At 45.0% G+C, this 15,192-nt stretch overlaps 1 protein-coding gene across 6 annotated transcripts in view; it reads right to left on the reverse strand.

Annotated features, from left to right (window-relative positions):
* Window positions 1-15,192, reverse strand: part of LOC134917759 (WD repeat-containing protein 49-like) — a 201,136-nt gene that overhangs the window by 117,196 nt on the left and 68,748 nt on the right. For all 6 annotated transcript variants that reach the window (XM_063920313.1, XM_063920311.1, XM_063920312.1 and 3 more), the window contains 5 exons: window positions 14,275-14,320; window positions 13,992-14,038; window positions 9,186-9,303; window positions 5,924-5,993; window positions 5,359-5,599 (listed from right to left, as the gene is read on the reverse strand). In XM_063920313.1, coding sequence (XP_063776383.1) covers window positions 5,359-5,599; window positions 5,924-5,993; window positions 9,186-9,303; window positions 13,992-14,038; window positions 14,275-14,320 — 522 coding nt within the window. The remainder of the gene's footprint in view (window positions 1-5,358; window positions 5,600-5,923; window positions 5,994-9,185; window positions 9,304-13,991; window positions 14,039-14,274; window positions 14,321-15,192) is intronic.

Raw genomic sequence — 15,192 nt, forward strand, 5'->3', positions numbered from 1 at the left:
GCAGCCGCCGCGGCCCGCCCCCCGAATGGTCCAGGCACACCTGCATTGCACGGACCGCGCCCCCTAAACGACAGCTAAACGCCGCCGGCCCGCCCCCCCCCCCCCACCCAGCGACCGCCTCTGCCTGTCAATCAGGCAGAGGCGATCGCAGGGCTAAGACAGCTGTTGGCTGTGTGCCATGCGCCAGCGCACTGCAGCGCTGGCGCATGCGCAGTTTAGGCCTGATCGCTGCTGTGCGAAAATGCACAGCACTGATCAGGTCTGAATTAGTCCCATGGTTTTGCCCAACTGCTAACAAATTTGATGCTGTGATCAACTCTGAATTACCCCCAAGGTGCGATCAAGCTCACATAGAGGATCCCATCGCAAAGTGACTGACAGGAAGTCAGCATGTGGGGTGGTAAAGGGGGTGTCAGTTCTGTTCAGTCACCTTTCCGTGCCCGTGTATAAATTACCCATTGCGACCTGTGTATCTGCTGGAGAGCCCTGTGTCTAGGAGACTTGCTCAGCCTACAACTGCTCAGACTCACTCAGGTTGGACTGCGATGCAATTGTGAATGGTAAAAGATTGCAGCAACAATCACTTTAACAACCACAACTGAATTAGGCCCACAATTACACCATTATATATTACTATTTTATTGCATTTAACAACTAAGGGGTCAATTTAATTAGGTGCAAGTTTGTCTTACAACAGCCGCACTTTCAAATAGCCCAAACTCACTCATAAGTGCCCGCAGCCCTATCTGGCCACAAAGGGTGCGAGTTTGGGTGCTTGTTGCCAGTGTTGAAACGTCTCAGCAATGGCAACTCGCACCTAATTGGATTGACCCCTAAATGTTAGCAATTTATAGCTTTTATTATTTACTGGTCAAATTTCTTATCTGAAGGCACCCACTTATTACTATAAGAAAGAACTTATCCCCGCAATGTGTGTATTGTATAAAAACAATAGGCCCTTTGGGTTAACTTTCCTTATTTTAGGCATTTTCCATGTCCATAATAGTAACAGTAACATATTTACATAGAGAGATTTTTCTCTCTACACAACCACACCACAGTTTGCAGTTTGTCTCTCTGCTTGTTCATACACTAACAATGTATTTTTTTTTTTAATCTTTCCCTCTTAGTCTACACAGCAGTTGACTTTGGCAAGTATAGGCAGGTGTAGGTAAGTATAGTACCCCTCCCATTACCTATAGCTCCCGGGGGGGTTAGATTTAGGCTGCCGGTGGGGAGAGGTTAGGGTTAGGCCACGGGTAGAGTGGGTTGGGGTTAGGCACCCCCGGGAGTGGTTAGGCTGCAGGGGAGGGAGGGTTAGGGTTAGGCGCTGGCCTATGTACACAGGAGGAGCGATGTGCGGTGAGTTTAAAAACTGCACATCACAACCTCCGTGCAGCACAGGGACTAAGCAACGGCGCTCCCCCACCCCTAACTCCCAGCAGAGCAGTGCCAAACTGACCCGAATCATGGGTGTTTTGGGGTATGGCCTAATGCCGAGGAGTGCCCGCCTCCATGTGCTGCTGTGTAATCAGGGCAGGTACAATAGTGTCTCTCGCTCCATCTCTCTCCCTAACACTCTTTCCTCTCTCTCTCTCTCTCTCTCTCTCCCTAACACTCTTTCCTCTCTCTCTCTCTCTCTCTCTCTCCCCTCTCTCTCTTCCTAACACTCTCTCCCTCTCCCCCTAACACTCTTTCCTCTTTCTCTTCCTAACACTCTCTCTCTCCTCTCTCTCTTCCTAACACTCTCTCCCCCTTTCTCTCTCCCTAACACTCTCTTTCCTCTCTCCCTCTCTCTCTCTCCTCTCTCTCTCCCTAGCACTCTCTTTCTTCTCTCTCTCCCTAACACTCTCTCTCCTCTCGCTCTCTCTCCCTAACACTCTCTTTCCTCTCTCTCTCCCTAACACTTTCTCTCCCCTCTTTTTCTCCCTAACACTCTCCTTCCTCCTTCTCTCTCTCTTTCTCTCTTCCTAACATGCTCTCTCCCTAACACTCTCTCCTCTCTTTCTCTCTCTCTCCTTAACACTCTCTCACCTCTCTTTCTATCTCTCTCCCTAACACTCTCTTTCCTCTCTCTCTCTCCTCTCTCTCCCTAACACTCTCTCTCTCCCTAACACTCTCTCTTCTCTCTCTGTCTCTCTAACACTCTCTCCCCTCTCTCTCCCTAACACTCTCGCTGCTCTCTCTCCCTAACACTCTCTCCCTAACAGTCTCTCTCCTCTCTCTCTCTAACCCTCTCGCTCTTCTCTCTCTCCCTAACACTCTCTCTCCCCCTCTCTTCCTAACACTCTCTCCCCTTTCTCTCTCTTCCTAACACTCTCTCCCCTTTCTCTCTCTCCCTAACACTCTCTCCCCTTTCTCTCTCTCTCTAACACTCTCTGTCCTCTCGCTCTCTCTCCCTAACACTTTGCTCTCTCTCTCTCCCTAACACTTTCTCTCCCTAACACTCTCGCTCCTCTCTCTCCCTAACACTCTCTCTCCCCTTTCTCTCTCTCCCTAACACTCTCTTCCCTCTCTCTCTCCCTAACACTCTCTCTCCTCTCGCTCTCTCTCCTCTCGCTCTCTCTCCCCCTAACACTTTGTTCTCTCTCTCTCCCTAACACTTTCTCTCCCCTCTCTTTCTCCCTAACACTCTCTTTCCTCTCTCTCTCTCTTCCTAACATGCTCTCTACCCTCTCTCTCTCCCTAACACTCTTTCCTCTCTCTCTCCCTAACATTCTCTCTCCTCTCTCTTTCTCTCTCTCTCTCCCTAACACTCTTTCCTCTCTCCCTAACATTCTCTCTCCTCTCTTTCTCTCTCTCCCTAACACTCAGTTTCCTCTCTGTCTTCTCTCTCTCCCTAACACTCTCGCTCCTCTCTCTCTCTCTCTAACACTCTCGCTCCTCTCTCTCCCTAACACTCTTCTCTCCCTAACAGTCTCTCTCCTCTCTCCCTAACACTCTCTCTCTCTAACCCTCTCACAAGGGACAGTACACAACATAAAGGAAAGTGACTATATTTGATCCTAGCGACATCTAAGGAATCACTCACCTTTTACATTTCATTTCTCAAGAGAAAGTATGCCTTTTTGCAGATGACTCAAAGCTATGCAACAGGGTAGACACACCGGGAGGGGTTTGTAGGAGGATCTGGGTAGACTGGTCTACAGTTTAATACCAAATCATGCACTTGAGTCTCATTAGCACAAAGGCTAAATATAGAAATAACAGCACTATAATGGAAACTGAGGAAGAGTGGGACCAATATATATTAGGTCGAGTATCCCTTACCCAAAATGCTTGGGATCAGAAGCATTTTGGATAATGGATTATTTCTTATTTCGGAATATTTTAAAAAAAATTGCCCCCACTATAATGCCAGATACAAGTAATGCCCCCAGTATAGTGCCCCTGTCATCCTCACCCAATCACCTACCCCCTGCCACCCTCACCCATTCACCTTGCCCCTTCACCCAGTCCCCTGCCACCAGGGCCGCCATCAGGGGCGTACTAGGCGCACAGCAGTCCTGGGCCCGGCCTCTCTGACAGAGAGGGGAGGGCCCGGGCAGCTAATGCCACTGTCTGCCCACCGTTGCCGCTCCTCCATCCACCGCCGTGCTCGTCTGTCCTCCACCGTGCACCATCCACCTGCAGTTAGGGTTGCCACCTCATCCCTTTAATTCTGGACACATATTAATTACACAGGTTATGTGACTGATTAAAACCAGGTGAAATGGAGTCTTGAAGTCAGCCAGCCACAGAACCTGTGTAATTAATATGTGTCCCGAATTAAAGGGATGCGGTGGCAACCCTACCCACAGTGCTTGGCTCCAAAAATGTCTGCCACCTCAGAGTAGACAGTTATGAGGGACATTTTCAATAGAGCACTTTGATCCATCTTAAGAAGGGGTGGTTTGTCTCACAAACCACTCCTTCTGAAGAAACTGCCAGAGTATAAACTGCAGAGAAACGCAAGGGAAACCGACTGAGTGCATCCTCCATTCACCGCTGTGCTCCTGCCTGTTCATCTACTGGAACCTGGCGCAGAGAACGGACGACAGTGTACAAGTCGTGGAGACAGATCAAAGTACGCAAGCCGCAGTCTCCCTCCCGCCGCTCATCCCATAACTTGCATTATCAACTATTCACCTTCGGCCAAGTAAGACTGCACGCAATAAAGGGAAGTGCATATTCCTGAAGTGTATACTCCTGATGGCTAAATACAATTGGTGAGACTGTTACATATGTGCGGGAGGTAGTTGCATCCCAAAGGCTGATTAACTGTCCTATAATTTATTGACTGTTGAGATAAGGCTCCGATATACAAGGTCAATTGACCCACTTAGGAATTGGAGCTTACTAATTTTATACAGTGGAAATAAGAAGATTAACCCTATAACCCAAACATCTGGTTATTTTTATTTTTAATTTGTGTTTTTATTGTGTGTCATAACGTTGACTTATTAATATGTATGTTTAATAAAAATTTTAATTAGCGCTCTCTATATTGAGTAAGTGTATTACTCAGGATTTTTTATATTGTGTTTGTGATTTGCTATATTAGCATTTGGGAGCTGCTTGTTAGGTACTATCTATGTGGAGTTACTAATTAAGTTATTCTTAACCTTTTTGCACCTGATTACCTGTATGTGTTGGTTATATATATTTTTTCATAATGTAACAACCTGCAATTAAAAAGAAGACAGGACAGCTAGCCAGAGCTTGCACTTTTATTTACGATATTGGCAATTATTCAAGTCGCATCAACTGCAATAACCCCGTCTGTGGCGCCACTGTGCACGCGCAGGAACTGTCCTGCACATGCGCGGCCTCCAAATGCGATCGACATGCAATTAGTGTGAACGCCTCTGCCTGATTGACAGGCAGAGGATTTCGCGGGGCGGCATGGGGAAAATGGGGGCAGGTCAGTGGCGTTTTCGGGGCGGCTGCGTGGTGTCACATGCAGCTGCTCAGATTAGAAAAATGTCGGCTGGCAGGGGGTCGTCCACAGCTGCTGTGACCACAATTTAAAGTGCGGTCGCCGCCATTGGCAGACCATTCTGCATGCTGGGCGGCAATACCCCGTAATGGGTAGCCCCCAGCATGCCAAAGAAAGGATTGCAGATTCAGCTTTTTTAACAGAATCTGCTATATGTGCTGAATAACCCCCATTGTGTGTGAGAAGATGCCGTAGCAACCTATCAGAAACTACCATTTCATAGAGTGTGCTAGATAAATGATACCTAAAATCTCATTGGTTGCTATGGGTAAGTGCTCCAATTGTCCTCTTTAGAAAGTTTGAGAAAACACCTCTATATTTGTTTAGCAAAAATCAAATGATTCATTGGAGCTATCAATGTATATAAACATACTTCCTACCCAGGCACATATGGATTCCACAAACGAACAATTCTGTCTAGTCCTCCCGTTACCAGGATTTTGGCTTCCTTGGAGAAATCAAAGGCCTTGACGCCTCTTTTAACCCTGAATACAGATTCATCAGTGATATTTCTCTTGGGAGGGCCATTTCCAGACATCACAGAGCGCTTGCTTTTCATACTGCCACATTCCATTATCTCCTTCAGGCGCTTCTGCAAATTTTTGGTTCCCTCCACACAACCTGTACAAAATACATCAAATGATAGTGTGAGTTCCTAAAGATAAAACAAACCAGAAAAAAAAAGGAAGTATTTTAATGATGGGGTATTTTATGTAATAATTGTGCATACATTGATTAGCCAAGTAAATTAAATACCTGAAATGGAATGTTTCTAAAATAAGTGCAAAGTAGAATAAATTGGCCTAAACTATAAAACACAATATTCTGAAAATCACACATAAAAAAAAAAAATCAATATCGCCCAACCCAAACACAGCATTCCTGGATTCAGGTGCTACTTGCCTGCCTCTGCTATATATGTCAGTGTCAGTGTCTTTCACCTACCTATTATTAGAGCTGTGTAATCATCATTTGAGCTTGAGATAATTGATTCAATTGATCGGACATATCTGATCTGAGGACAAGTAAAGACAGGAATAAATACAATGTATGATGTTCTATATGTAATTTATGTATTGTTCTATTTGACAGTCCATGACAGTTTACAGACTTGTACAGCAAGAATTTGAGACCCAATATATTGAATGGACAGGATATAAGATATGACAAAAATGTTACACTTTTTTTCCAAGCTGAAGATAAAGTATCATATATATATATATATATATATTTATATTTATATATATATATATATATATATATATATATATATATACAAAAAATGGGAAGAAGAACAAGCGCCTAAGGTGTAGTAGTTTTCTCCAGAGAAGTTATTCACCCGCAAATAATAAAATTGCGTACCGGATTATAACTTGTCTCAAAGCATATCAGTCCCCTACTTCTTATTCCGTGTGCATTTCAAAATCTAGAAGTTAGGAAGATACAAACAATCGCCATATAGCGTAGTAATTCAGGTCTTTAAGGTCAGAACCAATCACACACAAATATTCTGCGTACCAGATAGATGATCAAAGTGTGCATATCAATACATATTCAAGTGTTCCTCAGAGGGCCGGGTAGGCTATCATCTCAATAGATATATCAGAACTTTTCAAAAGATTTTTTAGTATCAAAAAGCATTTAATAACAAATATAAAATCCACAAAATAAAATAAACAAAATACGCTTAGCTTTGTGATGTAAATATCAAGGCAGCTTAGTAATTAGATCAGTCTCAACGCGTTTCACCCATTTAGGGCTTCCTCAGGAGAATGATTCTGGTATGCAGAATATTTGTGTGTGTTTGGTAGCTGGGACTCTCCCCTTTCAGTGGACACTGGCAGCTTTTCTCTACTATGCTTGGAACCAGAGATATCAGCCTTCCAGCAGATGGTCCCTGCTCCAGTTCCACACACCTGGTATGCAGTTTTATATTTTCGGTGGTGGATTGCTCTGGCTCCTGAACTTTGATCCCCAAGTCCTCCAATACCTCCTGAAAGGTGGGACACTATAGTTTTATATCCATTTGAAAGCTAAGAAATCTATTTCCAGGAACTGGAGATATCTGCAGTCAAGCAAGCGGCCTTCCACCAGAAGATGATGAATATTAAGCCCACTCCACTATCCACTCCTCCCCTGTGTATTAAACACCGTGGAAGTCATGTACCATGGCCCCTTGATTCAGCCCAATACCCCCTTCTGCAGTTTAGTGTTCTCCCTCCAGACCTAACTAACACCATCTGCGCAGTAAAGGAGTAATTAGCAGAAATGACTGCTCCAGGTACTACATGCTGAGCAGAAGATTGAACACCCCCTACCGCCCCCGGGATATCAAAGCTTCCGCTGATAGCACCCCCCCACACACACACACACACACACACACACACATACCGCTGGAGGATGGACAGGGTCCCCAGTGCATTGCTTTGCCCAGGGGCCTACACTGCTGTTAAGATGGCCCTATATATATATATATATATATATATATATATATATATATACACAAACCACTAGATTGTTAGCTCTTCAGAGCAGGGCCCTCTTTCCTCTTGTTGTCAAAGCCCTCTTCTTGACACATTTCACTCACAGCCCTCTCCTACTCAGCAACCATTTTTACCCGCTTTTTCTCCTGCTGGTAAAGGCTCTATCTATGGCCGCCAGCTCCAAGTAGTACGATGATTACTCCCTCGCTGCTTACATCTTAGCTGTATTATGTCTTGAGAATTGTGGTGCTCTTTGTTACCTGTACTCTATTTTTGTTATTTATTTACTGTAATGCTAAGTCAGTCTCCCTGTACTGTCCTTTGTACGGCGCTGCAAACACTTGTGGCGCCTTATAAATAAAATGTAATAATAATACACATATATGTTACTTCAAGACTTCATATCTTTCCTCTCTCCCTCTATATATATATATACTGTATGTAATTATTATTATTATTATTATTATTATTATTGTTATTAATTAACAGATTCTTATATAGTGCAGCAAATTCCGTTACACTTTACAATTGGAATCAACAATGATAAAACAATACTGGGTAATAACAAACCGTCATAGAGGTAGGAAGGCCTTGCTCACAAGCTTACAATCTATAGGGACATAGGCATTGATACACGAGGATAGGTGCTATCTACTGCATAAATGTTCACCAGATTGCTAGGTTCCTGGTGGGCTGCATGATATGGCCACACAGCAATGATGAACTAGGGTCAGGAGGAAGGGAAATTGAAGAAGGAGAAAATATATGGCGACTGTACAGTTGGGTTGTAATTGGATAGGAAAGCTTGTAAAGGTTACGTGAGCAGTTCTGGAATTTGATAAGCTTGCCTAAAGAGGGGAGTTTTCAGGGAAAGCTTGAAGATTTGGAGACTAGAGAAGAGTCTTAATGTTCGTGGTAGGGTATTCCACAGAGTGAATGCAGCCCGAAGAAAGTCCTGCAATCGTGAATGGGAGCGAATGATGTGTGTGGATGAGAGATGTAGATCTTGTGAAGAGCAAAGAGGTCGGGATGGGAGATATTTTGAGACAAGCGAAGAGATGTACATTGGTGGAGTGTTTGAGTTAAGAAATTGTGTGAGGCGAATGTAGGCAAGTCTTTCAAGTAGCTTGGAGAGGCATGGGAGCTGAGAGATGGGACGGTAGTTTGAGAGAGAGTTAGGGTCAGAATTTTTTTTTTTTACAGAATGGGAGTAATCACTGCATGCTTGAACAGTGAAGGAAAGATACTAGGAGAGAGAGAGAGAGAGAGAGAGAGAGAAATGACAGGTGTTAGTTAAGGTTGGAATGAGCACAGGGGACAGAGACTTACTTATTTGTGAGTGTAGAGGATCAAGAGTAGAGGTAGTAGAGTAGCAGGATGAGAAGAGTGTTGATACTTCATCTTTATTTGTGGGATCAAAGTAAGAGAATGTGCCAAAGGGTTCAGGTAGGGAATTGAGCAGGTCAATGACTGATGTAGAGCATACCATTTCATCTTGGATCTTATCAATCTTGTCCTTGAAGTAGGAAGCAAGAATTAATGCAGGTAAGCCTATTGGCAGCATACTGTAATGTATTAATTATATAGCTGTTGCCATTTAGCATATCATGTCAGTTCTAATATAATTCAATGAAGGTTGCTTCACACAGGATCCAGTAGCAGTCAGTGTTGCTCATAGGGATTAATACCTACTAGTGTGATAATAGGTTGTTGCTGTAACTTACCTGTGTGACCCAGTCATTATGAACCTTCCAGCGTATATATGTGATGTGGCTTAGCTCTGCAATGTTCTCTATAGCAATGCTGGGGATTTCGTCCACCACTTGGCATTTTGTCCAGTTCCTGTTGATGATAAAATGAATGTATAAACAAGTGATGAAATAACCTGATTACATTTTCTTTGTATATATTTGGTGAATTTCCAGTTCACCATTCTATAGAGTAGTCTACCTTGTCCATAATCCATTATTTACTCTAAGATCTCTACAGTCAACATTACTAATGTGTAATTCTAAAACACACACAATACAATACATTAGGATATGTGTGATACTTTGGGGCAGGGTATGATGTAACTGAAGATATAGTCGGTTCAGGAAATAGATATAACAAAGAGCTGGAAAATAGATAGTGGATAAGGGATACCATAAAACTATGTGTAAAATACACAATCCCCTGTACTAGACAGAAGGGGTCAATAGATCTACAGTGGAAGATAGACAGTCAATAAGTCACCCCAAATAGTTGACATGCAACAGTGTGATAGGGTCAAAAGGTTGACATGGAATAGGTAGACAGTAGAAAATGTCTCCAGGTACAAAATGTTGGCAAGGTCAAAAGGTCAACATAAGTTTCTTTTTGTCATTTTGTATGTTTCACTATATCGGAGCCAAATTATTGGAAACATGTAGCCTCGCAGGCTCGCTTCGCTCGCCACACTTTGGGCAAGGTGCCTCATATTCTCAATCATAGTCCACGTGGATGGTAGATGGTGAAGTGGAAAAAAATTATTTAATAAAACAAACGTGTGTCGACCATTGTCATGTCAAACTTTTGAACCAGTTGACCTTAAGAAGTGTCTACCCTTTACCTCTCGACATTTCGACCCTGTTGACCCGGTGCATGTCGACCATTTATGGTCAACCTATGTTTGTACTGTAGAGCCATCAACTGGATACCAGACAGAAGTAAATGAGGTAAAGTGTTGATATTACCGTCCCTTTATAATTAACATTAGAATATGTGATGCCCTAACAAGAGATTGTTATATCTCGCTGAAGCTGCTTTATGTAGTGGCGTCACAAGGTGGGTGCGGAGGGTGCAGCCCGCACCTGGGTGTGACGCCTAGAAGGGGTGACACCAATCTGTGGGCTCCTCCGCAGTGATAGGAGCCAGGTACTGCAGTGTGAAATTCTGCTACAGTACCCGGCTCCTATCATAGAAGAGGAGCCGACAGTGTTGCAGACAGTTTCCTGGGGCAGCCCAGCATCTCCGGAGATGCTGGGCATGCCCCTGGAATGACGATCCGTGAGGCCATGCCCCCTTTTTTGCAGCCAGCGCGCCTCCGCGCAGAGCCGGCCCTAGCCAATTTGATGCCCTAGGCAAAATTTTGCCTGGTGCCCCCTAGCTCCGCCGCTAGTTCTGCATCTGTACCTGCAACGCTCAGGTAGTGGGGCCCACCGGGGGGTTACCCTGTGGGCCAGTTCAACTCTGCACAATGCCACACAGTAATGACCATAATACATATAATTCCACACAGTAAAGGAACCTTACACATATGCCCCACATTAGTAATGCCCATAATACACATAATGCCACACAGTAATGCACCTTACACATATGCTCCACATTAGTAATGCCCATAATACACATATACTGCCACACTTGCTGGTTATATAAAAAGACCAGTATCAAACATGTAGAAACTGTCCATTCTCTTCACTATTCAGTGTGTTTGCTGGTGTCTGTTACTGCATGCCCTTTACTTTATACTGTGGGAGTGATATGCTCTGCCCTCCAGTCTGATGTGTCCGAAAGTCATGCTGCACTGATGTTTCATATAGAAAAGCACAACGCAACTTACTGACCACGTTACAGTGCTAGGTGGCAGGGGAATTTTACGGCATGGACTGACTAGGAAACAAAGCGTGGGGAGAACATTGCCCATGTTATGTCCCTGCAGACACCTGGGAATTGCACAGGGATAAGGGACACAGGATAACAGGGTCCCCCTCCCCTATGTGCACAAGCAGTATAGGTGATGTCAGGTTTCTGTGAAGCAGTCTTCCAAAATACACATGTGTTATAGAAGCCATCCAGTAATAACCTTGTATAGTCAGTGAAAATGTCACAGGTCCAGGAATTGCATTTACTTGGCTTCTGCTGTCTGTCTGAGGTCTCACAAGTCAGGGGCATTCAAGCATGTCATAGGAAGTTTAAGGCACAGTGTGCATTTTTTTTTTACAAATGTAAACAGCAGTGTATACAAGTACTGATTGAATACATTTGGAAAGTAACAGTTTGCGGACTGTCCCTCCCAGCATGAGATATGGCAGGGACATGCTTGGATGCCCCTAGACATGCTTGGATGCCCTAGGCAAATGCCTAGCCTGCCTATAGCTAAGGCCGGCTCTGCCTCCGCGCTGGCGGCAAAAAAGGGGGCATGGCCTCGCGGATCGCCATACCAAGGGTGTGCACCCGGTGTCACCACACCCGGTGACACCTCTGGCTTTATAAGCAGGGACGTGCAGTCAGGGGAGGCAGGGGAGGCAGTGCCTCCCCTGTAATTAATGATTAAGATAATACAAAGAAGATGCATATGACACATATTCTGTGTCATATGTATCTTCTTAATATTATTCTTTACATTGCTCCTCTCTTTATGTGTTTGGGAGGCACCGATCGTGGTGCCTCCCGTTGTCACTGGGGAAAGTATGGGGAGCGGGGGGCGGGCACGGGCGGGGACTAGCCATGGGCTGTAAAAGCCCATTGAAAATATATGGGAAAGCGGCACCAATAGTGGTGCCGCTTTCATACAGGGACGTGCTTTCAACCTATGAAAGCACGTCCCTGTCAGTGAGGCCAGAGTGATTGGCCAGCGGATCCGTCACTGGATCCGCTGTCAATCACTGTGTGGGCGACGCTGGTGGAGGAGGTGCGGGCGGCTGGATGCGGCGATGGTGCGGGCGGCGGGATGCGGCGGTGGTGCGGGCGGCGGTGGAGCAGGCGGCGGGTTGCGGTGGCGGAAAATTACCTTGATCCTGCAGAGTTTGGCAGCGGAGCGGTTCCAGTTTCAAAAATGGCGCCTCAGCGTCATTTTTTAAATTCAAGATGGCCGCCGCAAGCCAATCACGGCTCGCCGCGTCATCGCCCCGCCCCCCGGCTGACTTATATAAGTCAGCGCGAGGCGGAGGAGAGTCAGTCCAACGGCGGAGGAGGAGCAGTGAAGAGCTCCTGAAGAAAGAAGACGGCCGGAAGTCCTGGCTGGGCGGCGGCTATGCAAAAGAGCTTAGCAGCCGCCGCCCACCAGGTGAAGACGCTGGAAGCCCTGGGGGGGTGGCGCCCCCCAGGTGAAGACGCCGGAAGCCCTGGGATGGCGGCGGCCACGCAAAAGAGCTTAAAGGCCGCCGCCCCCAGGTGAAGACCCAGATTAATAAAGCTTCTTTTCAAGACGTGTGGAGTTTTATTTTAATATTTTCTTTACAGGTGGACTACAGGTGCCAGCAGGCCCTTTATGTCCGGGCATGCTGGCACTTGTGGTTCTCCAAGTGCCAGCATGCTGGGGCAGGCTTGCTGGGACCTGTAGGCTACCTGTAAAGAACAATATTACTATTCTTTGCAGGTGGACTACAGGTGCCAGCAGGCCCTTTATGTCCGGGCATGCTGTCACTTGTGGTTCTCCAAGTGCCAGCATGCTGGGGCAGGCTTGCTGGGACCTGTAGGCCACCTGTAAAGAACAATATTAACACACAATGAACCCCGCACCCACCGCCACCAGGGGTGCGGGGCATAGCACTGGGCTATCAGCCCAGTGCTGGTTATTGCTCGGGAGGGGGGACCCCATTTTTCTTTTTTGGGGTTCCCACTTTCCGAGGAATTCCAACCCTGGGCTGACTGGGTGGGGGGCAGATTAATGTTATGGCAAGGGGACCCCATACTGAGTGTCTCCCCTGCCATGGCATTACTCCCCCTGGCTGGTTCTGCCTAGTGCTGGTTTTCCTGATGTGTTGGGGGACCACACTTTTTTTTTTTTCGGGGGGGGGGGGGGGGGGGGGGGGGGCTTGTTAGCTGTCAGTGCCTCCCCAACCAGTGACCTCAACGCACGTCACTGTTTATAAGAGATGTTTTTGTTGTTTCACTGATAGATATATAGATATATATATATATATATATAGTCAACTAGTTTCTTATAAATAAGAAAAGGGCGGCACTCCAGTAAACATGTGAAAAAAAGTTCTTTCGTAGATGCTCATCTGTGTCGTCGTCATATATATATATATATATAGATAGAACAAACAGGAACAGCCCGGCACTCCGCTCTGAATAATGACAACAGCTGAGGTAACTTCCCAGTGGGAAATACAAATGTCCCAAGTAGATAGTAATGGTTGTATGGGCGGCACTCATGCAGACTCCACAGCGTGTAAAAGATTAATTTACTTTATTAGGCCAACATGTTTCGGGGACCTAACCCCGTCCTCAGGGCCAGACAAGTGGCCCTGAGGACGGGGTTAGGTCCCCAAAACATGTTGGCCTAATAAAGTAAATTAATCTTTTACACGCTGTGGAGTCTGCATGAGTGCCGCCCATGCAACCATTACTATATATATATATATATATATATATATATATTATTTGTGTTTCTCATTTACATGGCATCAATTAATATCACAACTTTTCATCATACCAGTGAAAATATATTTTTTGAGTGCAAATTAGTATTCATTTTCTGATCAGAGTTTGCTGTTTAGGCTGAGAGTCATATTAACAGATATATCTAGGTGCAGTGATATTTGTAGTACTATACCTACCGAAGTGTTTCTGCCATGTGTGAAATTAGAATGATGTTGACACATCCCTGCAATACAACAATTAATATTCACACTAATAAATAATGTACAGTAATAAAATAAGCTATTTTCTTAATTACTATTAATTATTATTCCATGCATGTGTAATCTAAAAAGACAAAAGTAAAAAATATAATAATACAATTGTACATAATCATTTGTTCTTTTTAAGTAGAGTAGACCAATTTGAATAACATCCGTTACTTATAAACATAGTAAAACATTTTGGGAAGTACTAACTTACTTGCTCATCACCAAAATAAATGACACACTCGTCTGTATCACGAAGACTAAAATAAAAAAATATATATAGAAATATTGAGAAATAACACTAAAATAAAAATATACAGTATATAGAAATATTAAGAAATAATAAATATTTAATGTTAAGTAGTCCAAATAAAATGTTGAAGCACTCTTAAAAAGACAAAATAAACAACATACTATTCAATTTGCAAAAATGACTTCGCCTCACACACACCTGATGGCACACCCACACAGGCACACAGGCCCGGAGCTACCCTCTCAGCGAAGGGTTGCAAAGCAGGTAGGCGCCAGACTGGAGAGGCGCCTTCCCTGTTCTGCATCCCTGTGCTGAGCTGATGTCCCTGCTGCTGCTGGCTGCTGCGCCAAGGGATGGCCATGATTCGAAATCATCGATGTTCTATGACCGATGTCAAATACTTTTACCATCGATGGGGAGAACCAGATGGTTTTCCTCAATCGATGGTTCAGTGCTACTGAATATTTTTTTTCTTCTTCAAAGTGTCAGTGCACTGAGCTTAGCCCCGCCCCCTGACACCCGTGGATCCACGCCCTCAGGGCCTGATTGGCCCGCAATTCATTTTACAATAATGCAGGGACGACCATCAATATGTAAAACCATTTATGGTTTCCTTACAGATGGTTTTACACCATCGAGGTTATCCATCAATGTTACCATCGATGGTAAGCATCGATGGATAACCCACCATTGGCCATCCCTAGCTGCGCCTGTCACTTTATGACAGGCAGCGGCGCCGGCAGCTTGTAGCCTCCTCCTCCCCCTGTGACAGCGGCTGTGTGCAGTGCGGGTCCCAAAAAGGGGGCGGAGCTATACCGGCATGAGGGGACGGAGCTACACGGGATGGAGGGGGAGGAGCTATATGGGACCAGGCTGATG

This window comes from Pseudophryne corroboree, chromosome 1 (assembly GCF_028390025.1).
Source record: "Pseudophryne corroboree isolate aPseCor3 chromosome 1, aPseCor3.hap2, whole genome shotgun sequence".
Lineage (NCBI taxonomy): Eukaryota > Metazoa > Chordata > Amphibia > Anura > Myobatrachidae > Pseudophryne > Pseudophryne corroboree.